At 38.0% G+C, this 25,756-nt stretch overlaps 4 protein-coding genes across 6 annotated transcripts; 3 read left to right on the forward strand and 1 right to left on the reverse strand.

Annotated features, from left to right (window-relative positions):
- Positions 1-110: 110 nt before the first annotated feature.
- LOC106092547 (regulator of MON1-CCZ1 complex) lies at positions 111-2,573 on the forward strand. The gene is made up of 6 exons (XM_013259426.2): positions 111-299; positions 369-849; positions 916-1,305; positions 1,411-1,669; positions 1,736-2,340; positions 2,395-2,573. Exons 1-6 carry the CDS (start codon positions 198-200, stop codon positions 2,466-2,468), a joined length of 1,911 nt encoding a protein of 636 aa, XP_013114880.2. The 5' UTR covers positions 111-197; the 3' UTR covers positions 2,469-2,573.
- Positions 2,574-6,262: 3,689 nt separating this feature from the next.
- On the reverse strand, positions 6,263-10,709 carry LOC106092555 (vacuolar protein sorting-associated protein 8 homolog). Its single transcript, XM_013259432.2, has 4 exons — positions 10,323-10,709; positions 8,900-10,213; positions 7,974-8,825; positions 6,263-7,887 (listed from the first exon to the last, which is right to left on the reverse strand). The coding sequence occupies exons 1-4, from the start codon at positions 10,419-10,421 to the stop codon at positions 6,310-6,312; spliced, it is 3,843 nt and encodes a 1,280-aa protein (XP_013114886.2). The 5' UTR covers positions 10,422-10,709; the 3' UTR covers positions 6,263-6,309.
- Positions 10,710-10,872: 163 nt separating this feature from the next.
- On the forward strand, positions 10,873-15,446 carry LOC106092556 (adenosine 5'-monophosphoramidase HINT3). Of its 2 annotated transcripts, none has more exons than XM_013259433.2 (4): positions 10,873-10,987; positions 14,439-14,794; positions 14,877-15,070; positions 15,137-15,446. In XM_013259433.2, exons 1-4 carry the CDS (start codon positions 10,977-10,979, stop codon positions 15,170-15,172), a joined length of 597 nt encoding a protein of 198 aa, XP_013114887.1. In that variant the 5' UTR covers positions 10,873-10,976; the 3' UTR covers positions 15,173-15,446. The 2 variants fall into 2 exon arrangements, with proteins under 2 accessions (XP_013114887.1, XP_059227026.1); XM_059371043.1 differs by lacking the exon at positions 10,873-10,987 and adding an exon at positions 14,259-14,310.
- A 4,017-nt stretch (positions 15,447-19,463) lies between these two features.
- Positions 19,464-22,540, forward strand: LOC106092549 (uncharacterized). 2 transcript variants are annotated; one of them, XR_001222179.2, is made up of 4 exons: positions 19,464-19,714; positions 19,797-19,934; positions 21,944-22,332; positions 22,396-22,540. XR_001222179.2 is itself a non-coding variant. In XM_013259428.2 (3 exons), the coding sequence occupies exons 1-3, from the start codon at positions 19,535-19,537 to the stop codon at positions 22,031-22,033; spliced, it is 408 nt and encodes a 135-aa protein (XP_013114882.1). In that variant the 5' UTR covers positions 19,464-19,534; the 3' UTR covers positions 22,034-22,540. The 2 variants fall into 2 exon arrangements, 1 of the variants encoding a protein (XP_013114882.1); XM_013259428.2 differs by having other exon boundaries at positions 21,944-22,540.
- Positions 22,541-25,756: the final 3,216 nt, after the last annotated feature.

Here is a 25,756-nt window from a genome sequence, read left to right on the forward strand (position 1 = left end):
ATAAGTAGGTCTTGGGTGAGGGAAGAAAAAGATTTTTCGATATCGCTTTTTTATTTTATGATATCGAATTCGGTTATCGGTTAGTTGTAAAAACAGCTGTTCTATCTTTGTTTGTTTATTTGCATTAATCTGGCTAACTAATAGGAATTTTGCAAAAAAAAGAGTATAAAATTAATTGCTTGCTTGTTACCATCATAATGGAAAGCTCAGTTCATTATATAGAATTATCAAAAAATCCCATACGATTTGATGCAGTGAGTCAGTTAACTAATGTATTCTTCGATGACTCCAATAAGCAGGTTAGTGAAAAATCAAAATGTCTTCACACTACTTTAAGTTCTTTTTTGATAATTTTTTTTCATTCAAAGATCTTTGCTGTACGATCTGGTGGTGCTACTGGTGTGGTTGTAAAAGGTCCCACGGAGGATAAAGTCATCTCGTTTTGTATGAGTGACCGTGGTGGGGCCATACGTTCCATTAAATTCTCTCCCGACAATCAAGTTTTAGCGGTTCAACGACGAGAAAACTCCGTAGAGTTTATATGTTTCCAGGGTGATCAGCCACAGTTACAAAATGTTATTGTCCATCAAGTGAAGGCTTTGGTTTATGGATTTGTGTGGGTGCATAATCGAGAATGTGCCTTAATTTGTAACTCGGGCGTGGAAATATTTACGGTAATACCAGAAAAGAATCAAGTTAAATCAATAAAGACCATGAGTATGAGCATTAAATGGTTTGCATGGTGTTCCGAAGCCAATATAGCAGTTTTGTGTACCACAGACAGCCAGAATTCATTGATACCAGTGTTGATCAAACAGAAATCAATAACGAAACTGCCAAAATTGGAATGTAAGCAGAAATAGCCAGTACCTAAAACCCCGTTTTTTTTTAGCTAGGTGCTGTTTTTTGTTTTAGTGGGCAATTCAACCAGAGAAATACAAGAGAGCAAGGTGACCTTAGGACAAATTTATGGTGTCATGGCCGTGTTGATACTTCAACCCAGTAGCTCTGGCATGATTGAGGTAGAAGTTTATCTTCTAAATGGTCCTGGTTTGGCTCCCCGAAAATGTCATGTTCTACGTTTGGGTTTAGTCGGTCGTTTTGCTATTAATACTGTGGACAATCTTATTGTTGTACATCATCAAGCTTCAGCTACATCACTACTCTTTGATATCTCATTAAGTGGAGAAGTGGTCAACGATGTGACATATCACACACCTATAACAGCTGGACGCTCCGTGAGACCATTTGCTTTGAAATTACCCAGCCTTTTACCAGATGGCCAAATCTTACAATGTGAACTATGTAAGTAGTGAATATGTTTTACCAGTTTATCATATCAATATAAACAAAAGAAACTTTTGATATTGAAATAATGGCATAATCGTATATCTTTTGTTACCTTTGCAGATTCTACAAACTGGGTACTATTTCAGCCTAACATAGTGATTGATGCCAAGCTGGGTTGCATGTGGTACTTGCACTTAGATATAGAAACTTTATGTACCTTGATATCAGATCGAATAAGACTAACAGAATTTCTCTTACAACGCGTTAATGGAAAGAGCGCTCTATTGAAAGTACTTCGTCAGTTGGTATGCGAACAATACAATGGATCATTTCTGCCTGTGTTGGAAACGATATTCAATAAAATAAACACAGTCTATGCGTAAGTAGCCGTAAAAGATTTTTACTTTAATTTGAGTTTATTTCTGTTTGCATATTTAACAACCAGCTCATGGGTTCAGATACAATTACAAAATCAAATGGCCCAACCATCAAATGTAAAGACCACACCAAGATTATTAGTACCACCAAAAGTATTAATCGAACAAATCGATATGCATAGTCAAGTCTTCCAATCAATTGCTGAAAAACCTCAATGCGAAACAATACTTTTGCTCTATTTACAATCGCTTTGTAAACACAATATAGCCGCTCAAGAAGAATTTAGTAAGATGCTTATAGATGAGTTAATACGCAACAAAAGTTTTGATACTCTACGTCGCCTGGTCGAATATTCGCTATTGATGGAGTCCAAAGCTATTGCTTGCTATCTACTGTCACATTCCAATGAAGACTGTGCTGTATCACAAGTTGCCTTAAATATGTTGAACAAAATAAAAGCCAATGAAATTGTGATCGAAGTGTTGCTGGGACAGGGCAAAGTTGTTGATGCCCTACGTTTGGCTATCAACACTACGGAATTAGAACGTATATCGGCAAGAAAGTTCTTAGAAGCAGCCCAAAAGTCAAAAAACGACATCACCTTTTATAGTGTATTTAAATTTTTTCAAATGCGTAATATGAAGCAACATGGCAGTATGGACTTTTTAAAAAGTAAGTCGAAAAATTTGTAATGCTTATCCTATTTTAATGTGAGTTTTTTCTCAGATGAACAGTGTTATGAATTTGTGCAACACTATAATAACTTATATAATAATACTTCAACAGTTCACTCACCGTGATGTGTAGCGATATTAAAGCACATAATTGGGTAAAAATGCTTATATGTATTATAATTATTATTATGTTGAGAACGAAAAAATTTTCATTTATTGCAGGCTTTCAAATTGAGAATGTTCAAATAAGCATCGTGGATACATTTGCATTTAAAGTTATTGGGGAAAAAGTAAAAACAATTGTTGGCAAGGTTGAAGTATTTCCTTGCTTCTTTACGCATGTCCTTGCTACTGCAGCTTATTGTCAAAAACTAAAAAAGGGGAACTATTTTCATTTAAATTTATTTTGAAATAATATTCTTCAGTGCTTTAATTCTCGAGGGAATTTCCTAGTCCTATGACTTTAACATTGCACCAAATAAAAAAACCAGTACCTAAAAAAAAAATAACTTAAAGGATGGGAAGTCATATGACGTGCCAGAAAACTGACAACAAATTTTCAAGGATGAGCTCCTTCAGGGTAATTATTAAATACTTCAAAAACCAAAAGCTTTGACATTTTGAATCTCTCTAACTTAAAGAAAGTTTTGGGATTTGTGTAAATGCTTCTAAAATCTTATACATCATTTTTTTTAATTGTTCAGATAAGGGCGATCGACAGAAGGCCATCGTTTGCTGCGGGCAAAGAAAACACCTAAGCATAAATTTCACGATTTTCCGCTTGAAATATGCCCAAACTTCAAAAACTATCCAGTATAATCCATGTTCTTGTTGTTGTTGTAGACACATTTGCATGTGAAGTATCGATTTTCGTCAGGCTGGCGCTAAGAAGTTTGTCCCAGGAACTTACACCAAAATGAAAATAAGACCTAAACAGGTATATGTAGAATAACAACAAAACTTTTGGGTCCAATTTCCCTTTTGGGCCTTTTTTCATGCAGCTATTTAGGGCCATTTTTCATACAGCTATTTAGGGCCATTTTTCATGCAGCTATTTGGGTTTTCCTCAAGTAAATCTGAACTTTTCCAATTAAATTTAGGAGGTAAATAATATATATTATAATATTAATAATATATAAATGTTTTGATATATTGTAGCTGCCATATAAACCGATCTTGGGTCTTAAATTCTTGAAATTCTAGGGGGCGCCATTCTTATCCAATCTTAAATTTTGCACGTGGTGCTTTGGTATCACTTCCAATAATTGTGCTAAGTATGGCTCAAATCGGTGCGTTACCTGATATAGCTGTCATATACACTGATCTCCCGATTAGACTTCTTGAGCTTCTAGAGGGCGCAATTCTTATCCGATTTGGCTGAAATTTCACACATATCGTTTTGGTATGAGTTCCAACAACTCTCCCAATTTGACTTTCTGAGCCTCTGGAGGGCTTGATTTGCCTGAAATTTTGAATGTGGTGTTTTTTATGACTTTTAAGAGCGATGACAAGTACGGTCCATATTGGTCAATAACTTGATATAGCTCATGTAAATTTAAAAAAAAAGTCATTCAAACAAATGCGATTCTTGGTGGAGGGTATATAAGATTCGGCCCGTCCGAACTTATCGCCCTTTTACTTGTTATTGGTATGCATTTGTTTTGGATTCATGTTTTATAATGAAAATGCATCCCAAGTTTGGGGACTTTTTATACCCTACACCACTACTGTGGTACAGGGTATTATAATTTAGTGCATTTGTTTGCAACACCCAGAAGGAAGAGAGATAGACCCATTGATAAGTACACCGCTCGACTCAGAATCACTTTCTGATTCGATTTAGCCATGTCCGCCTCTCCGTCTGTCCATGTTAATTTGTGCACAAACTACAGGTCACTATTTTCATCCGATCGTCTTCAAATTTGGTACGGACATGTTTTTCGGCCTAGAGACAAAGCCTATTGAAATTGGAAATAATCGGATTAGATTTGGATATAGCTTCCATATATATGTCCGTCCGAATTGCAGCAATAATGCAATAAAATGGTCATTTGTTAAACGATTCACGCGAAATTTGGCAGGAGTAATTTTTATTACGACTTTTGACATAATTGGTGAATTTCATAGAAATCTGTTCAGATTTATATATAGCTTCCATATATATGTTCGTCCGATTTGCAGTAATAGTGCAATAAAATGGTAATTTGTAAATCGATTCTCTTGAAATTTGGTATGACGGATCTTCTTTTAACTCTCGACATTACTTGTGAATTTCTTAGAAATCGGTTCAGATTTAAATATAGCTCTCATTTACATATATAAATATAGCTCTCATTTACATATATAGAGCCACTGTAAGCGCATTTATTGACCAATCTTGCCAAAAATTTGTACAACGCTTTCCTTGACGAATTTTACAATTATCATAAAGTTTTCTCGAAATCGGTTCAGATTTAGATATAGCTCCCATTTTTATGTTCGTCCGATTTTGGGAAATATTGCAATAAAGTGTTCATTTGTTAACCATAGTTATAACAATTTCAACATATTTGCTCTAAATTTGATACGGGTTGTTCAATTACCCATCTGAAAACATCCACCGAGGTCCATCAAAATTGGATATAGCTCCCACATTGTACTTATAGGGTAGGTACAGGGTATTATACAGTCGGGGCGCAATTGTTTGGGGTCCATTGTCATGGCGCCGTGAAGCTCGTTCTAGTCCACAGGAGCGGTCGCCTTGAGAACGTGATGACCATTGGTTATTTAAAGGCGCCAATCATAGGCCCTTAGTATTTAAGCTGGAGCCGGTGCCGTTTCTCGGTATGGAGCATTCCATTTCCAGCAACCTGCTGTCAGGCCCTTGCCGATGAAGAACTCCATCGGGCCAATCCGGTACGTACAACCGGCTGCTATGGGATTGACCCGCAACCTGTAGACGCGATAGGTAGCTTCCATCTAAGCTTCTCATGATTACAATGAATGCTACAAATAGTTATCCCGTACCAAGATAATCTATAAAATACTGAGTGTAGAACATTCCTGAAAAAAACGAATAAATTTTAAATTAGCTCCGGAGATGAGTTGCCGCATACGTGTTCACTCGTTTACTAATGCCCCGCCGTGAATGTTCAGTGGGGTTTTCTCCTCCTAATGTTGGCAAAATTTGTGAGGTACTATGAAATGCATAGAAGCCATGTAAAAACTTCTAACTCCAGCACGTCGTTCAGAAGAGCTCCCTTAACAGTGAGCTTAAATTTGAATCGGACAACACTCATTGATATGTCAGAAGTTTGTCCCTGTTCCTCAGTGAATGTTCATGGGCAAATTTCTTATTTTACTTATGCCCCCGTAGATTAAATTTACAGAGGAATAGTCTTTTTGCATTCATTTTCTTCCTAATCTCCTAGCCGTTGGTCATTAAGTTGTCTGCAAAATCAAAACCAACCAATATTAGTGTTTACATGCATAAATATTTATGTATGTATGTATGAATGTATTTTTAATTTATATATAAATCAATATAATAATACATATTTTTATTAACAAAAATATAAATTTTAAATTAAAGATACATATATTTATAACACATAAAATATAATCAAATGTCAAACAGAAAATGGAAGTGACAAAAATTGTTTAGTGTTTGTCTTATAGAGAAAAAAAGACATATGAGTAATTTCGTTGAGTTTTATGCAACATATTGTAGTATAGTGTAAATTGCGGTTTCGACAATAAATAATACACAAGAGTTTAGAAATAACATTATATGTACTATTTTCATATACGTATATTGTATACTGTGTATAAACAACTTCAGCTTATAAATAATAAAAAAAATTTATGTAAAGATATATAGCACAAGTTAGTCGCAGAAATTTGTAGACTGTAACAAGTGCACCACACAAAGACAGGAATAAATAATATTACATTTTTGCACATAGTCGAGACGTAGGTAGTTTTGGAATTAAAATTTTCTAGGTGGCGATTTCAAGTGTAAAACACCAAGTTCATTGCATGGCGGTGTATGGGAGGCGTTGTGCCTGGTAATGGATTCTTTGTCGCTAAAGTTGATAAAATTATGACTAGTTTTGGCTAATTGCAAAGGTTTTGCTATTACTTGCTCATCGATACAGCATAGGCAGTACGGGCACTGCATGACGACGGTATTGTCCTCCATGAGATTGTTTGAGAGCTGGCTAAAATTTTTACTGCTTGATGAGGTGGAGGGGCTGTCTTGCTCTTCGTCATATCTCAAGTGTTGCTTTTGGAAATCTTGGGAGCATTGGACGTGCATTGCATGGCTGCAGGCGCCTATTATTATGGCGGCTTCATTGTACAAACGCTGCCTGCACACAACACAATGCATCATGGTAATGAGCAGACCACGTGAGGCAATCCTTTGCTGGGTGTGTAGTTTTTCAGCAACTTCTTTTTCAAGAATTCGCATTGCAATTTCCATTGCATTGGTTTCTGCCTTTGATTGATTTAGCATACTCAATAGGAGTTCTTTAATATCACCAAAATTGCCCGAAACATTATGCGTGTTCATTACCAACTGTACCAGATTTGTAAGATCAACATGCTGGGAAGCTTCGTGTAACATAGTTTTCGTTATACTTTTCAAATTCTCCAAGGGAAGTATATACTTTAGCAACTCAAACCATAGCAATTCACGTTCCTTTACGCTTAAACTAGACTTGTTGGCTAACGAAGAGCGGCTACATAGAGCGGAAACTGACTTTGCGTACTCGGTCATTTCGTCAGGGGTTAAAGATTTCAATAATTCCATGGCAAATTGGAATGCGGCTTTGTAATCGCCTTTCTTTTCGGCCAGGAAAACAGCGGCTGGCAATAATTTGTTTTCGATTACTAAGCGTAAAGCCGCATCAATTCGGTAACAATTGGAGGCTTTTAAAAATTCCTCCACCTGAGCGGGTTCATACTTGCACAAAAAATGTAATAGTTTCTCACACTGCTCAGGTGTTAGATCATCGTTTCTCTGCTGCAACTGTTTAAGAAAAATGAAGAGAATTTTCTCCTCGTTCACCAATAACTCCAACAATTCATCAACTTTATCTCGATAATATAGGTCAACGATTCGAGTTGTTTCTTTCCCATCAATTTCCAGCAATTGCCTTAAATTACTTTTTATTTGGGGATATATTTTACGATTTGCATCCTTGGCATAGCGTTCCATATAAACGAACATGATTTCATGACGCAGCGTATTGTTGATGTAACAACTCAGGATTTCGTCATACCGTTGCAGCTTTTCGAGCAAATATTCTTGAACGTAGTAACAGCGCGCCCTTTTAGCCATATTTAGTTGTTCCTCATCATTGCTGATGGAATTAAGGCAATTGTTTACCAGCAATTCGTACCAAGCATTTTCGCGCTCGGAATGCAGCCTGGTAGTTTCGTTTTCAATCGTTTCCATGGATAAATAATTCAAAACCTTTTCTAAGAGTTGGGAGTCGCAGGGAAGGCATGCATCTGATATTTGTTGGGCTATAAAATTGAGAAGGCAGCCAATCTCGGACCACTGTGCAAAAAAATGGAGAGAAAAACATACATGTAAAAAACAATGAAAACCGAATGGGAGCAATTTGTTGTTGTTGTTGTAACTACCGTATTTTTCTCGGGTGTCATAATTTCCAGCAATATATTTATGATGCGCTTACGATGTGAGTAACCTAATTCGCCACTAAACTCCTTTTCTTGAAAAGCCAAAGAAATCACATTTAAAGTCTCACGAGTATCAAACTTTAGTAGGGCTCTCATATAAGGATATGGTAGTTCGTCGGGCTCGCTTGTAGTGGAATGTATAGATGTTAGACATCTTAGGACATCATGTTTTACATTTTGTATTAGGTCCTCTGGTATGTCGCCTTGTGGATAACCCCTGCCGGCCAAACAACTTGATATATATACTAAAATGCAGTTTCCCAGATCAGTGGGCTCCTTGTCGATCAAAGGAATCAATTCTGTCAAAGACATTGTGTAGTCATGCAACGCATTGGCGTTCAAGTAGATTTGTGCTTTGTAAAGTTTATATTTTCGAGCTGCTTTCAGGACCTGATTCAAATCTAAACATGTCCAATCCATTTTTAAAATAACGTCCTCTAGTTTCTTGGGCGAAATCTTAAGCCAATACTCGACTAAAGCCTGAGATATAATGGGGTTTACTTGGCGTATGTCATCGTTTTCGATATGTCCAGTAATGTGGTGCAGAAAGAGTTCCTTGTTTTGCAAACGTTCCCACAGCTGAGTCCATAAAAGATCAAGCTCGTCAACAATAATGAGGCATTTTATTATTGCACCCAAACAATAGTCCGGAGCTCTGGCAGAGGCGGCAATGTACTCTTTAAATAGCATTATGATGCGTTCTTTTGCCTGAAGCTTACGTTTGGGTCGATCTCCAGCAGCCCTATAGCCATCCAGAGCTAAATCACATGCTTCTTGCCAACGATGATTTTTCACCTGAAAAGTGTATGGATGAAGTGAGTGTTATTATAAAATGTGTCCGAATTAGTATGTAATTTGTCTCCGCTTACCAAATACGTGATGCGTTCCATCCAAGTTCGGACGCCTATTAAATGCATTGATCGTGATCCCAGTACGTATAGTTGTACGCCTCTTGCAGCCAGAGAGTTGTAACAGGCATGGGTTCCTGCCAAAGCCAAAGCTGGCGAAACATTTCCCCCCGTGGCCAAGCCTTTGAATTGCGCCGAACCGTATACCATACTAGCATTACCCAAATCAATGCATTCCAGTTCTTTGCTGGTCCGTACATCGAGTAAATGCAATATCTCCGCGGTGTCTACACAGCCCACACACTTCGGTCCCAGCCAATGGGCTGATAGAATATTTGTTTGCATGTTAATGTGCCTCAACAGCAATAGTGTTATACGACCATGGGATATGAAAAGCTGATGAAAGAACAACTGATTGCCTCTTCCCACAACAAGGACTGGATCTACGGATCTGGTGGTATCGGCAGCTTGTATAAGGACCATTTGCCAGGCCAAAACCGGTAGGCAGTCGGGTGGTCCTTGCAACAAATGATACTTAATCACCTTCAAACGTGGCCTGATGGTAACAATGAAATATTTGGATAGGGTAGCCAAGGCAACTATGGAATATTGATCCAGGTCATGATGTTCTCCAGTTTGACTCAACAATGGCTCGACGGCACAAACTTCCCCACGGGCGCCACTAAAAAGGCAACGGGAGGAACAGCCTCTTACACCCAATTTACGTGTAAAACTCAATGACCACACTGAACCACCAGAGTCAGCGGCTAAGGCCATAGCGGCACGCGAAGTCCATTTAACGTGCAGTATTCCGGTGTTAGGTGTAACCGCATCGAACAATTGTCTCATTACATCTCCCGTTTGTGTGTCCAACATTAGAACCAACCCCCGGGCAAAGCCAGCCAAAATTCTGTTACATTCCGGATTAAAAGATAGGGACGAGACAGCGCCTTGACCATTTTTGTCCTGATGTGCCCAGCGTAGGGTTTGAGTTGCATCAAAATTGAGTATGTGACCATGGGATGTTCCCACAGCATAATAATGATTGCAAACTGCACATGAGGAGGCCATACCGGCACTTATACGATCTGCTGCTGAAGACACTTGTGTAGAAACTCCCTGAAGCATTGTGTAGCGCATAATACTACCACCGCCTCCACCCCCACCGGTTCCACTCATACGCACACTACCTTCTTCGGCTATAGAGGGAGTAGGGGTACTGGTGGGTATGCCCAATTCGGAGGCAATGTCTGAGTCTGCTTCAAATTCACTTAAAACGGTCTCCAGAGAGGGCAGTACTCCTGCTGGAGGTATGGAATATTCAATATCATCCAACTGTTGGCCAACCAAGAATGACGACACAATGAAAATGTAAACAAACCAAAAGAAAGAAACAACAATAACAATCATATGGTTCTTACAACCCCCCTTCCCAATTCCTCACCTCATCCACATCAATCAATGATTCGGCCAGCAAACTGTCTGTGGAGCCACGATCTGAACCCAGCAATGAGTTCAGTGAGGGAGCCTTAAGTTCATTCATCTTTGTCAGTGTGGGCAAAATAATTGTTTGGATTTCCAAATTTTCTTAATTTGTTATCAATAAGAACTTTTAATGCGGCTCTAATCCGCCCACATCATCTGATTTTTGGTGTTTCATGCAAATTTCTTTTCACCTTGCTCCGGGGATGTGCACTTATATAGATGAAGGTTCACTTCTAGCACAACATATCACATTGACTAACTGCCTTCTTGTATCCTTTTTTATTATAATTTAATATTTTTTACTTTGCAAATTTAATCAAAGACCGATTGTACTGACTCTCTTTGCACAATGACAGAAAAGTGTAGAGTTGCCATAGTTATATTAAAAAAAAGTTGCTTGATTTTGATTTGATACATACTCCCAACTCTGAAAAACGGTACTTTGGAAAAAAAAGCAATTTAAGCACGCTTCGAGCCAATTAATTGGTGATTGTAAGAAGTAGTATAGCTGAGCGAATAAAATAATAATTTGCGCGGCTGAAACATTGTGCGTTGGGCTGAGTTCATTCAAGGTTTAAGACAAGGAGGATTGTATAATAATAATTTTTTCGCCATGGGTTTAAGGTAATGTTATTTTATGTATAAAGTGATCTTCTAGAGTTGTTGTTGTTGTAGTCACCACATATTTACTTGTGGAGGTAGCGATCCTCGTCAAGATCCTATAGGTTAGCAAGCTCATTCCGGTCTACAGGACCGATCGCTGCGGGAACATTATTTAAAAACGCCAATTATTCGCCTTGTCATATGGAGTACCATAGGCTCTCAGCATTCTCTCACTGAGAGACTCTCCATTCGATATCGCTGATTATCCGACGATTGGCAAAACTCCCGCCCGGAGAGTTGTTGATTTTGTTGATTAGTCGTTGCCACTAATATTAGCGCATGAGCCAGATGACGATGAGCCAGAAATACTTTGGCTAGCCGCAGGAGGTTAACTTCTGCAGGTGATATAGCCTGGAGATGGTCCGCATTGACTTAGTAGCTATTTCCACTTATATGTCCTTTGGAATGCTTTCTAGATCCATTTCTGCAGCTTCCTATTTTTGTAGCGCTGATCATGAAGATCCGACCTGATGTCTCTGGGTCGTGTCTGCCTATCCACAAGATAATGTTTAAGATGGCTGATAGGAATAACACTCCAATAGATACAGCTTAGACCAAATATAATTGTTTTTACTTACGGTAAGGATCTTTGTCTGCTGGTGGAGGTGGTCCTTATGAGAACTGAAGAAACAACGCGTCGCAGTCCGCAGTGGAGCATTATGCTGCTCCACAATGTATAGCTCAGGTGACGAGTCAACACTGGCCAGAAATAGAACTCTTAAAAGAAGGGTGCATGACCATGTTAAATCGTTGAAGACATAGCAGACAGCCCATACAAATCGTTGATGAAATTTCTATAAATCATGCATGACATTTTAAGAGACACTTAACCCAAAAGTACTAACCAAAAATAAAAGTTGACCGAACGGAACAATATGGGATTCAAATTAACGGTATTCAAGAGTAGATTACGAATTTCATAATAAAAGTTGAGTCTAAGTTTCTGGGAGGCCGCCCCAGCCCCAAAATGCCTTAAAGTAGGTTTATTTGACGATCATGACAATTTGGGACTCAAATGAAAGGTATTCGGGAGTAGATTACGTATATGATCAGGAAGTAGGAATAGGCTTTATAATTTATTGATAACGGAAGGGGGCGGGGACCCTCCACCGTAACCCCAAAAACACCACCCAAAATCAAAACTGGACCGATAAGGACAATATGGGTATCAAATGAAAAGTATGCGGGAGTAGATAACGAATGGCATACAAAATCAGATCGAAGTCACCCACCTTCACAAAAACGCCCAAAATGGCCACATTAGCCAATCACGAATATGTATATGGGACCCTGTTTGTTCCGTATATACTGAAAAACGGCAGAACCGATTTTCTCATAATTTTCGCATATTGTGTGGGTTGGTCTGGAAGCAACAGAGTCTGTATAATTTTTCGGTATCGGAAGGGGGACGGACCCTTCACCTTATGCCTAAAACACAACCCAAAATCCAAAGTGGACCGATCGGGACAATATAGGTATCAAATGAAAGGTATTGGAGAGTAGAATACGAATATGGTATGAAAATTTAAGTCTAAGTACCCATCGGGCCGCCCCAAGCCCAAAACTCCCCAAACAGACATATTGGACGTTCATTTCAATATGGGGCTCAAATGATAAGTATTCGGGAGTAGATTTCGAATCTGGCATACAAAATCAGATCGAAGCATAGGGGGTCATGCCACCCCTCAAAAACGCCATTAGACCCATTATGGCTATATGATACTTGGCTAAACCGATTTTGTAAAAATTTTCATAGATTGTGTACGTTTGTCTGGAAGAAAACATAGATTTAGATATCGGGTGGAGACGGACCCTACCCCTTACACCAAAAACGCCACCCATATCCGAAGGTGGTCCGACGGGCACAATAAGGGTATGAAAGGTATTGGAAACCAGAAAATGAATAAGGTATTACAATTTGGGTCCAAGTACTCAGCGGGCCTCCCCAAACTCCTCTAAACAGGCAGTAGATTACAAATATGGCATAAAACATTAAGTTCAAGTAATGGGTGGTCGCTCACCCCAAATAGCTATATTAGCCGACCATGGTTATATGGGACTCAAATGAAAGGTATAAGGGTGTAGATTACGAATATGACATTACAATTTGCGTTCAAGTCTTGGTGGCGCTTTTCCTTCTAAAGATACATCAAAGGCAAAGGGAGAAGGGGCAAATTCTAATACATCAATGAGTGCTTTCCGATTCAAGTTTAAAATCAATGATAAGGGCCTTTTTTAGCCGAGTCCAAACGGCGACCATGCATGGCATTGTACCTCCCAAGTGTAGCCAACATTAAGAGTATAAACACCGCTTTGTTCGATATTCTCGTTAAGATTCGAACGCGTTCAGCGTCATAGGCTACAAAGGCACGAATTCGATATCCACATTCAGGGCGAAGTGTCCCCACACTAAAATGATATTAGAGAGTTAAAGAAGTCGCAGCGGAGCGGGCCCGGTTCGGCTAGTCATGTATAAAATTTATTTACTTCTTTGGATGATTTCTTAGTTTTGGCAGAAATGAAGAAGGTCCGTATTGGAGGTCATAAGCAGGTGGACTGCCACATGCATCATTTTATAATTATCAAAAAATTGCGCACAGAAAGTGTTCAAAAATTGATATGGAAAGATATGGGAGTTATATCAGGTCATGAAATTATTTGGATTATACTTAGCATAGATGTTATCCAATTGGCTTATATCAATAACAAGTATTTTTTGCCAAACTTCGAATGGCAAGCCTTAGGCAGATGAATCCATAGGTCTTAAGCCACTATTCCAAGATATTACAAATGGAATGGCGAAATTAGTACAACCTCAACCTAATCTAAGTCCGCCAACAAAGCAAAATCTAAATCCGCCAAAAATTCTATTTACTACTATAAACTATGAAAAATTGTTGGGACGCCAACGTAGGGCAGAAGTTAGCATGTCCGCTTATAACGCTGAACGCTTGGGTTCGAATCCTGGCGAGAACATCAGAAACAATTTTCAGCGGTGGTTTTCTCCTCCTAATGCTGGCAACATTTGTGAGGTACTATGTCATGTAAAACTTCTCTCCAAAGAGGTTTCGCCGTTCGGACTCGGCTATAAAAAGGAGACTCCTTATCATTGAGCTTAAACTTGAATCGGACTGCACTCATTGATATGCCCCTGTTCCTTAGTGGGAAAAATTGCTGACATAGTGAAAAATTGTTGACATTGAAATCAAAATTGGTATAATTCTTTTTCTAAATTATCTAAAATTTCTTGTTGAATATTCATGGTAGGCTTAAATGCATATATCGTAAGTAAGCCTTTGTTTTCATAACTAGCGTCAAACAGGTATTTTATAAAAGTAACCGAGTATTTGTATCTGATAGATGTTGCAACACTAAAACCAAACTATCTGAATTTTGTCGTCTATTATCATAGAAAAGGGCAGACGGACGACCAATTTGATAACACAATGAAGAAAGAACTGCTCAAAAAGAACGCCAAAGGAAAACAAATCAAAAAATACCTTTGCTGTGCCCTGTTCACTTTGGCAATTGTATTGCCGGTCATATTGTACAAATTTGTATTAGCGCCGCCACCATTCGACGAAATGGCTCCTTGTATATTTTGTGAAATTGCGGGTGGCCGCTCCCCAAATACTCAAATCGAAGTGGAAACAGATGAATATGTGATATTTAAAGATATAAAACCAGCATCGACACATCACTATCTGGCGGTGCCGAAACGTCATATCGAAAGTCTCAAAGTAATGACGAAAGAAGATATTCCATTAGGTAAGATGTTTGCGGTGGGGGTGGGCTGAGACGCTTTATGAAGTTAATTAAAAGTTGTTGTTTCTTTTTTTTTGCATTTCAGTCGATCATTTAGAAGAGGCGTTGAAACAATTTTTTAAATCGAAAGGTATCGATACCGAAGATGCTCTTTTTGGCTTCCACATGCCGCCTTTTATAAGTGTCCGTCACTTGCATATGCATGGAATAGCACCGCGTTCCACCATGAGTTGGATGAATAGTTTTGTGTTTAAGGCACACTCAGCTTGGTTCAAATTGGTAAGACCTTTATTCACTTTGTATTATGTTTGACAATGTCTTTAATGTTTCCCCCCCTTATTTTAGGTCGAAGATGCCCGAAAGTATTTAGAAAATAAATAAAATCCATATTGGATATAAACAATACTCCCTCCACGACAAATATATTCAGGATTACTATCTTATACAAACAAAAAGGGGCTCCTTTAGCAATTCTTATTTTGATTGGTTTATATTAGTTCTATATATTCAAAAATTGGTGATAGATATTATATTAAATGATGTGTGAATTCTAGTTGTGTATATTTTTTAGTTAATATTTTTGTTTATGTAAATTTATAAATATTTAATTTTTTGTATCATTTTGTTTTGTTTGCAAATAGGTATTATATACTAATTGGTGTTGTGTTTTTTCTTTTTTAAATTCAAATAAATCAGTAGCAAAAAGGATATTAAGGACGAAGAAGCAGTAGCAAGAAAAACGTGTATAATTCATGACGTCATATGTGAAGATAGCTTTGCGGAACGGCAGTTAGAAGTTGACATTCACTATGTTATCAAAGTTCAATGAACTTTAGTTAAATGGAAATGTTTGTGTGGTTAAGGCCACCGTAGCGCAGGGGTTAGCATGTCCGCCTATGACGCTAAACGCCTGGGTTCGAATCATGGCGAGAACATTGGAAAGAATTTTCAGCGGTGGTTATTCCTACCTAATGCTGGCGACATTTGTGAGGTATTATGGCATGTTAAAACATCTTGCCAAAGAGGTGTCGTACTGCGGAACACCTCGGACAGCAGTGAGAAGTTTATGCTTGTAACTTGATGGAATTTTCATGGGCAATTTGCATATTTGTGTGGAAATGTTTGTATGGTTAAAATATATAGCTGTGCTCGGGAACTAAAAAATTTGTGCAAATTTGCACGTATTCTATTTGCCAGCAGAAGACAGGGCAAGAGAGAGAGCAAATTTTGACAGTTAGAAAATAGAGAACCTGCTAATTTCTACTGGGACTTTTTTTTCCAGCAAAAATTTGCAACTTTGAACAGATGTTTTGTAAAGGTCAGCTGTTTTATGAAAAGCAGCCGTTACATGAAAATATAAAAAAAGTTAACGCCAAAATGAATCAAAACGATTCATGGCAGCAGCTAATGTTCAGATACAGAAAACTCAACAAATGAAGTGTAATCTTACCTCAAGTCGGTTGTTCTATATTTGAAGGTAGGTGCAAAATTTTAAGAATTATTTGGAAAATCTTGAAAAATTCAAACATTGTATCCTTTCTCTGCACCCCGGTAGCCGAGTTAGTAGCGTGTTTGGGTTACTAGTGCAGGGAACGTGGGTTCGATTGCCGCCAGAAACCTTGGTCTGTCGCTACTGTGGTATCACAATGGACTTAAAATTGTCTAAGTGATAAGTGTTTTGATGGAATCATCCTCATCGGAGAGCTACGATGAAACCAACACCGTTCCTTTGAATTTGTTAAGGAAGGAAGATGCTGTCATAGGATTGAGTGGGTCTAGCTAGGCAGTTAATCAAGTGACGCAAGGGATTACAAAATGCAAATTAGTGCAATTAGTCTGCCAATTGTGAAATGATACAGATATCTTCAATGATAACAAAGTGTCCGTGGCCGCCACATGACCAAATAGAAAACTCCCTTAGCCTCACATCAGTGGTTGTAGCAATTTATCTAGCCACAATATCCAAAAGCATTAAATGGTTAGTCCAAGGTATCTTTGTCGGCACAACAAGTGTACTTTTGTATATGGTGATGGTACGTAAAGCTGTTGTAGTCCTATGCGGTCTTCGAAATGCATGCTCATGCTCGGCGAATGGAAATTGTTCAACAAGAGGAGCGGATGGAGTGGTCCCTCATGCGTCTTGGCTCGGCGGGCCAATGCAGTACGTACAACCGGCTGCCATGGGATTGTACGGTCATTTGGATGGCTGTTTCTAGCCTTTTCACTTTCGGGCCAATAAATTGACGTTTATTTAAGAAAAATACCTCATAAGTATCGCTAGCATTTTTGATTAAAAAAATCGTTTTTCAAGCAAGAAAATAAAAAACCAACCAAAATAAAAATCAGCTGTTTTTCTACAAATTTTCACTGGAAGTCATTCGCGTAATGGCTCTTACTCTCCTGCAAATTTTTACTGGAAAAGTTCGCGAACAGATCTATAATTATCAGGTAGTGTACCGTAAACAGCTGAGTACAATTTTTTCTATCTGTCAACGAGTTTTGATTGTGTGTGTGTATTATATTTAGTTAAGAACCATACACACGCAAACAATGACAAATGGCGTGAACTAGTTACATACACAAAATCAGTGTTGCACTCATCACTGATTTTGACAGACTGTGCACTCAACAATATATATTCATTTACAGGTAGTGGCATTTGTCCAACAACAAAATATTGAGTGCACTATCTGTCAAAATCAGTTATTAGAGCAATTTTGATTTTGATTATGTTACTAGTTCGAGCCATTTTTCGTAGTTTGTGTATGTTGTGGATCTTAACTATAATACACACACAACCCAAACTCGTTGTACTAGTGTACTTCGCGAGGAAAAATTGCACTCAGCTGTTTACGATACACTACCTGGTAATTATGTCATGGCACTCAATATTTTGTTGTTGGGCAACTGCCACTATTCAATCTCCCAAATCGACCTTGCTCACAAAACCGAATGCACGTACTAGAATTTGATACTACGAACGGCTATACGAAGTAATTTTTCATTTCAAGTGATGCCATGGATGTCTGTGACCGCCTACAATCGTTTTCATCGGGCCTGACGTCGAAGTAAATGCGCCATTTTATGAGGAAGCTGTTTTGAAACCATGGCCACGCAAACATTTCGGTCGTTATCCATGGACGTGTCTAAAAGACTCGGCACCGTCACAAAAACTACAAGAATGGCTAAAGGTCATATTACGCACTTCGTTTCGTCTTCACAGTGGCGTTCCGTTTCCGCATATTCTAATCCGATGGACGTCATTTTATAGAACAAGGTAAGGACTAAAAATATGACAGCAAAATAAAGGCAGATAACATTCTTGCTGCTTGCAACTTGATGTTGACCGACTCAGAGCAATGGTCATATCGAGGAAAAGTGAATGGATTCTGACATCTAGATTGCTTCCCCACTAGAGCTGGCAAATTATCAATAATCGCAACATTCGATAGTTTTAATAATAAATATCGATACTATCGGTTATTTCCCATCACCTAAATTTCAAACGAAAATGAGAAGTAAAAATCAGGAGATCGATTCATATAGAAGCAATATCAATGCACAGACCAATTAAAATCAATGTTAATAAAGTCAGTTGGAAGTCATGAGAGTAATCATTGTAAAAAATGTTGGTCTAATCAGATGAAAATTGCGCCCTCTATAAGCGCAATGTATCTTAAAGGAAACATTCAGTGTCGGATTGCTTATTTTTGTTTAGTTTTGCAAAAAATTTTACTTTTGCAATAGTATCCATCGGAAAAATATCATTCGATATTCAGTCAAAAAATTGAATATAGTATCGATAGTGCCATCGATATTTTGCCAGCTCTATTCCCCACACATTTTTGTCATTTGAATCAACACTAAATAATAATAAATTTCACAAAAAAAATGTCATGTTTTTTTTTCTAGAGTTAAAACAATTTTAAGGCTGCTTAGCCCACCACCCACAGACTTCTACGCTCATGGATACAGCAGAGCGAATCTTGATAATTCGACTCAAATATGAATGTAAAGTTTTTACTCTTCTCCCGAATACTGTTTTCATCGGTTCATATGCACGCTAGCTCAAAAATTGCGATACACTGAGGCGGCAGCCCTTGCCAATGGAGGATTTCATCGGGTCATTCTGGTACATACAACCGGCTGCTATGGGATAGAAGTTTAGAATTAGAAATATCTTGTAGTAAATTACCAAAAAAACAAAACATAAAAATATGCTCCATTATTATGCTACAAACACGCATGATGTGTCTTAAAAGGCAATTGATTTATATATCATATCGATGATTTTCGTCAAATTTTATAGTCGAATTCGACTTTCGTGATACTAAAATGTTTAAGATTTTTCAACTTCGACAACCATAATACCATTATGCAAAAATGTCGAAATTTGACTACGGAGTTTTGCGAGTGAAATTTGCAAGAAAATCGGTTCAACCGTTTTGCCATGAAGGAAAAATTTTAAATTCCATTGCCTTTTTTTACCATATACCCATATGTAAGGAATTTAATTTTTCCTTGAACACCCTGTGTTAGAGAAGTATTTCCTTTGGTGCTTTCTCTCACTTTGTCTCTCACATAAGTGACAGCTATCCCCTGTCCTCACCACCAAACTTCAACCACTTCCTTTAACCATAAACAATACCGTTATCAACACATGTTAAGGCATTTGACATTTTACATCTCAACAATAGTCAAAGAAAAAAACAACGGTAGATAAAAAAACCGAAAGTAGTAATCATGTTATTAGCTATAAAGAAATATAAATTAATTTTAATAAATCTATTGATCATTGCAACGGTACAATCAATTATGACAGCATCATCCAACGAACAAGAGAAAGGTTCCGATGGACGTCCTTTGGCCAAAGCGGCGACTTTTCATTTCCCTGAATATGCATACAAGGAGACAAGTAAAAATGTAAGTAGGTCAAACAATGTAGACATGCCAATGCCCCATATAAAATTGGTATAATATTTATTTTTATTTTTTTCCCATAAAGGAAATTACTTATCATGATTTTGAGGTAAATTGCGAACAGCACGCTGCCTGTGAAGCTCTGGAGGGTGTAAAACGTAAGGCATGTGTAAGGCGATGTATTTCATATTCTTGCTATCAGGATATTTATGCTTTTGATGAGGTATGTAGACATGTTTATTTGGCCTATACCAACATGAATTGCTACTTCTACAGGGTACAGCGCAAAAATGTGAAGGTTTAAATGAAGTTTGTTTATAAATATTCTAAAACAATCTTATGGTGCTGGGTGCATTTAGTGTTTTTTTACCCACCAACGAAGGATAGGGGTATATTTATTTTATCCTTCCGTTTGCAACACATCGAAATATTGATTTCCAACCCTATAAAGTATATATATTCTTGATCAGCGTAAAAATCCAAGACGATCTAGCCATGTCCGTTCGTCTGTCTGTTGAAATCACGCTACAGTCTTTAGAAATAGCGATATTGAGCTGAAAATTTGCACAGATTCTTTTTTTGTCCATAAGCATGTTAAGTTCGAAGATGGGCTATATCGGACAATATCTTGATATAGCCCCCATTTAGATCGATCCGGCGATTTAGGGTCTTAGACGCGTAAAAGCCACATTTATTATCCGATTTTGCTTAAATTTGGGACAGTGAGTTAAGTTAAGCCCCTCGACATGCTTCTGCAATATAGCACAGATCGGTCCAGATTTGGATATAGCTGCCATATAGACCGATCTCTCGATTTAAGGTTTTGGGCTCAAAAAAGGAGCATTTTTTGTCTGATGTCGCCGAAATTTGGGACTGTGAGTTGTATTAGGCTTTTCGACATCTTTTTTCACTTTGGCCCAGATCGATCCAGATTTTGATATAGCTGCCATATAGACCGATCTCTCGATTAACGTTTTTGGCTCATTAAAAGGCGCATTTATTTTCCGATTTCGTCGAAATTTGGGACAGTAAGTTGTGCTAGGCTCTTCGAAAATTTTCTGCAACTTGGCCCAAATCTGTCCAGATTTGGATATATTTCCCATATAGACCGATATCTCGAATTAAAGTCTTGGCCCCATAAAAGGCGCATTCATAATTCGATTTCAATGAAATTTGACACAGTGACGTTTTTTTATTTTTTTCGATATCCGTGTCGTATATGGTTCAGATCGGTTTATTTTTAGATATTGCTACTAAAAAGACTAATATTTTGTTATAGTATTTAGTCCAAAACGGAATATATTTCGATATAGCTGCTATGGGGCATAAGGTATGCATTTTTCACCGGATTTTGACGAAATGTGGTTTAGATATATTCCCGAGGTGGTGGGTATCCAAAGTTCGGCTCGGCCAAACTTAACGCCGAGCCGAACGTCCGTCCGTCCGTCTGTCTGTCGAAAGCACGCTAACTTCCGAAGGAGTAAAGCTAGCCGCTTGAAATTTTGCACAAATACTTCTTATTAGTGTAGGTCGTAAATTAGTTAGTATTGTAAATGGGCCAAATCGGTCCATGTTTTGATATAGTTGCCATATAAACCGATCTTGGGTCTTGACTTCTTGAGCCTCTAGGGAGCGCAATTCTTATCCGATTGGAATGAAATTTTGCACGACGTGTTTTGTTATAATATCCAACAACTGTGCTAAGAATGGTTCAAATCGGTTCATAACCTGATATAGCTGCCATATAAACAGATCTCGGATCTTGACTTCTTGAGCCTCTAGAGGTCGCAATAATTATCCGATTTGCCTGAAATTTTGTACGACGGATCCTCTCTTGACCATCAACATACGTGTTTATTATGGTCTGAATCGGTCTATAGCCCGATACAGCTCCCATATTAATTGATCTCTCTATTTTACTTCTTGAGCCCCCAAAGGGCGAAATTCTTATTCGAATCGGCTGACATTTTACACAGGTCTCCAACATATATTGAAATTTAATTGTGGTCCAAACCGGACCATATCTTGATATCGCTCTAATAGCAGAGCAAATCTTTTCTTTTACCCTTTTTTGCCTAAGAAGAGATGCCGGGAAGAGAAGTCGACAAATGCGACCCATGGTGGAGGGTATATAAGATTCGGCCCGGCCGAACTTAGCACGCTTTTACTTGTTTTTTTTTTTAATTTAATCTAATTATGTAAATTATCGTTTTTTGTTTTGTTTCATTTCAGCTAGAGGAAGGCGAGATTGATGTTCGTCTCAACTCGTTCAAGGGTTGCGTCATTCAAAGATCCGGAAACACCAATCGTCGTGCGACATAGCATAGAGCCCTGTCTGTTCGCATTGATGAGTTCATGCATTTGATGCATTTAAAATTTACGAATTTATTTAAACATTTTACGTAGGAGACAGTATTAATTGTTATTATCTCACTCATAATGGTTTTAATGTAGCAGCAGAATCCACAATTCAAACCAAAAACCCTATTACCCCTGAAAAACAAAAACACAGCCATATACACCTCTTTTCACGGGAACAAACCAACAAAACAGATGGACAATCATTGCAGAATGGCGACAATAATAAATTGTCGAGGAGTGAGAGATGCAGATACATAAAAGTATTTTGCACCATAAAAAACTTAGGCGTTCAATCATTTACTTTGTAATTTTCCATATTCTAGCAATATAAGAGATCACGAAATCGAAACTTTATTGGAAACCGAAAAGAAAATGTTGAAATTTCGACAGAGCTTTAACGAGGTTTTAAAATTTGTCGATGATTAAAAATGTCGATGTATTTTTTTATACAATTCATATTTAAACGAAATTTGCCATTGAACTTAAATCTCAGCAAAACTTTCTTTGAAAACTAAATATGTATTGAGGATTTTTCTTTCAAATTTTGAACATTCCATTTAGGAACAGGGGCAAACTTCTCACATATCAATGAGTGGTGTTTGATTCAAGAGACTTTAATCGGAATGCACTCATTAATATGAGAAAAGTATCCCCTGTCCCTTATTGGAATGTCCATGGGAAATTTAGTAGTAGTAGTAGCTAAATCTATATAAGACTCTTCGACATTCGTGCCCTTTATGGTTTCGATCGGTCTATATTTGGATATAGTTGCCATATATACCGACCTGCCGATTTAATTCTTCTTCAATGATATTTGATTTGATATCTGCGATGAATATGACCCCTATCGGGGTCATATATTTAGATATTGCGTTTAACGTATATACATACGAGGGCGGTTCGGAAACTTCTTAGCCTAGCACAGAGAGCGCAGTATTAACAGAAAAAAATTAAGTGTTTTGAAAACTTCCATCTCTGCTACGAACACATGTTAAATTTTGTTTCGATCTGGCATCTCCTTCATATAGAAACAGGTGTTCACCAAAGACGCATCCGCGATTTTTTTCTCAATGGTAAAATTAGAAATGCGTGGTGTCATTAAATATTTATATAAAAAAGGTTTATCGGGACAAGAAATTCATAATGATATGGTGAATGTGTTAGGTGAAAGTGCTCCTTCATATGCAACAGTAAAAAATTGGGTCGCCGAATTTAAACGTGGTCGTACAAGCATTGAAAATGAAAAACGTAGTGGACGTCCAAAAACAACATAAATTGTATCCAAAGTCCATGATATGGTATTAAATGATCGACGAATAAAAATGCGTGCAAAAGCTAATATCATGGGCATCTCAAATGATCGAGTCCATTTAATTTTGCATGAAGAAATACAGATGAGAAGCCTTTCTGCAAGATGGGTGCCGCATTTGTTAACAGTCGACCAAAAACGCATAAGAATGAACATTTCTCAAGCTTGTTTGGATCGTTTTAGGTGAAATAAAATGGATTTTAAGCGTCGTTTCATAACTGTTGATGAGACATGGATCCACCACTATACTCCAGAGACAAAAGAACAACAATGGACTGAAGCTGGAGAAAGTGCCCCAAAGAAGACAAAAACAATTCAATCGGCTGGTATGGTTATGGCAACATTTTTGTTTTGGAACTTCAAAGGTATTTAATTGTTTGACTATCTGCAAAAGGGTGAAACAGTTAATTCAGAGTACTATTGCAACTTTTTGGATCAATTAAATGTACAAATTCGAGAAAAACCTCCTGGCTTACAACACAAAAAAATAATTTTTCATCAAGACAACGCACCAGCACACAAGAGTGTTTTAACAATGGCTAAAACGAGTGTGTTTTAACAATGGCTCAACGAGTTAAAGTACGAATTGCTTGACCATCCACCTTATTCTCCTGATTTAGCTCTCAGTGACTTTTACCTGTTCTCAAATCTAAAAAAATTCCTTGCTGGCAAGCGTTTTACCTCTGGCTGGCAAGCGTTTTGGAAGACCTTGAGGAAAACTATTTTAATCAAGGGATAGAATTGCTAGATAAGCGTTGGACTAAGTGTATTGAAGTTTCAGGAGATTATATTGATAGGCTAAGAAGTTTCCGAATCGTCCTCGTATCTGAGGTGTGGGGTATAGAAAGTTCGGCCCGGCCAGACTTAACACGTTTTTAGTTGTTCATAAATGCAATGATAAAATCATTCATATCATAAACCTTTTTCTTTCTGTGTACGCTTTTTATTGGTTTACAACCTGATATATGTAGCTCTTTTATTATGACCACATCCATGGTAATATTGTCTAAATCGTGGTATAACTTGACAACTTAGCTTTCCCGATTAACCTTCTACGGTCCGGATAAGAATCAGTTTTTTAATTATTTAGTAGAAGTTTGATACGTAAAGTGCAAATAAGCCTAAGTTCGTTTTGAAATTTTTTATCAGAATCCTTGATTTAGCTCGGTTGAACTTAACACATTATTACATATTATTAGGTCAATAAAAATTGCATACAAGTTGTATGCAATGCTTTGTTCTAATATAATTCTCATTGTGGTCGATGTACGATTGATTTGTCCTAAAGCAATCTGGCTTTGGGTTGGATTCTTAGAAGTAAGTTAATAGGACAGACAATGCCCTCTCTCACATACCAATGAGTGCTGTTCGACTCAAGTTCAGCGATAAGCGACCTTTCTCTTATTGCCGAGTACGATCGGCGATCCGCCATACCACTTAGTAGAGAAGTTAAATACGATTGAATAACTGAGAAATGTAAGGGGATAACCACCGCCGCGTCAGCGTCAAAGGCAGACATGCTATACTCGGCGCCACCGTGAAAATCGAAAAATATTTGAAATATTCATTTAAGACCCCATAGGTTAGGTTAGGTTGAATAGAGGGTGCAGAAATTAATACGCCCCATGCACATACACCTAAGCCAGTAATCGGCTTGTTGAGCGCTCAAAGAACTATAAAGTAACCTCCTAAAAGAAAATTTTAAGTTAGGAATTCCGTGCGAATTACAAAATCCTTAATTGTTTTCAATACCACTCCCCTAAGTTAGTTCATGGGTGGTATTGTGTCTCTACCTAAGTGCCGGTATCTGTTAGACGCTAAAGCCGGGCAATGACAAAGGAAATGCTCCAACGTCTCATCATCTTCCCCTCATGCTATACACATGCTATCACTTGCCGCACCGATTTTACATAAGTGGGCTAGTAGTCTTATGTGTCCCGTTATGATGCTAATTGATATACTGACCTCCTTCTTGCTTCTTTTCAGTAATAGCCTCGTCTTCTCACGATCTGGATCCCCCTAGAAGATTTTCGCCGTCCTACCGACCGTTTCGCTGTTCCACAATTTTGCATGCACATTCGTCGCCCACTTCCTTAACTCGGACTGCGTCGACCCGAAAGTCTTCAGGTTAACCAAATTTATTGACGGCAGACCTCTGGCCTTCACCGCCAAATCGTCTGCCCTTTCATTTCCCCTTATTCCGTTATGGCCCGGCAGCCAAACGATGCGGATTTTGCCATCCTCAGAGAAGGCCTTAATCTCTTTCTTACACTGCAAAACTGTTCGTGACCTTACCGTCCTGACTGTTATTGCCCTTATGGCAATTTTACTGTCGGTAAATATGTTCACACTCGCTGTCCTCGCGTTAGCACCAC

The sequence above is a fragment of the Stomoxys calcitrans genome, chromosome 1, assembly GCF_963082655.1.
Source record: "Stomoxys calcitrans chromosome 1, idStoCalc2.1, whole genome shotgun sequence".
In the NCBI taxonomy this organism is placed as follows: domain Eukaryota; kingdom Metazoa; phylum Arthropoda; class Insecta; order Diptera; family Muscidae; genus Stomoxys; species Stomoxys calcitrans.

Coding starts and splice junctions, on each gene's coding strand:
- LOC106092556 (XM_013259433.2), top strand. Junction 14,795..14,876: donor GAAAGAAGATATTCCATTAG/GTAAGATGTTTG, acceptor TTTGCATTTCAG/TCGATCATTTAGAAGAGGCG. Junction 15,071..15,136: donor ACTCAGCTTGGTTCAAATTG/GTAAGACCTTTA, acceptor CCCTTATTTTAG/GTCGAAGATGCCCGAAAGTA.
- LOC106092549 (XM_013259428.2), top strand. CDS start 19,535: ATGTTATTAGCTATAAAGAAATATAAATTAATTTTAATAAATCTATTG. Junction 19,715..19,796: donor ACAAGGAGACAAGTAAAAAT/GTAAGTAGGTCA, acceptor TTTCCCATAAAG/GAAATTACTTATCATGATTT. Junction 19,935..21,943: donor ATATTTATGCTTTTGATGAG/GTATGTAGACAT, acceptor GTTTCATTTCAG/CTAGAGGAAGGCGAGATTGA.
- LOC106092555 (XM_013259432.2), bottom strand. CDS start 10,421: ATGAATGAACTTAAGGCTCCCTCACTGAACTCATTGCTGGGTTCAGAT. Junction 10,214..10,322: donor CATTGATTGATGTGGATGAG/GTGAGGAATTGG, acceptor GTTGGCCAACAG/TTGGATGATATTGAATATTC. Junction 7,888..7,973: donor TGACACCCGAGAAAAATACG/GTAGTTACAACA, acceptor TTTTTTGCACAG/TGGTCCGAGATTGGCTGCCT.
- LOC106092547 (XM_013259426.2), top strand. CDS start 198: ATGGAAAGCTCAGTTCATTATATAGAATTATCAAAAAATCCCATACGA. Junction 1,306..1,410: donor AATCTTACAATGTGAACTAT/GTAAGTAGTGAA, acceptor TTACCTTTGCAG/ATTCTACAAACTGGGTACTA. Junction 2,341..2,394: donor CAGTATGGACTTTTTAAAAA/GTAAGTCGAAAA, acceptor GTTTTTTCTCAG/ATGAACAGTGTTATGAATTT.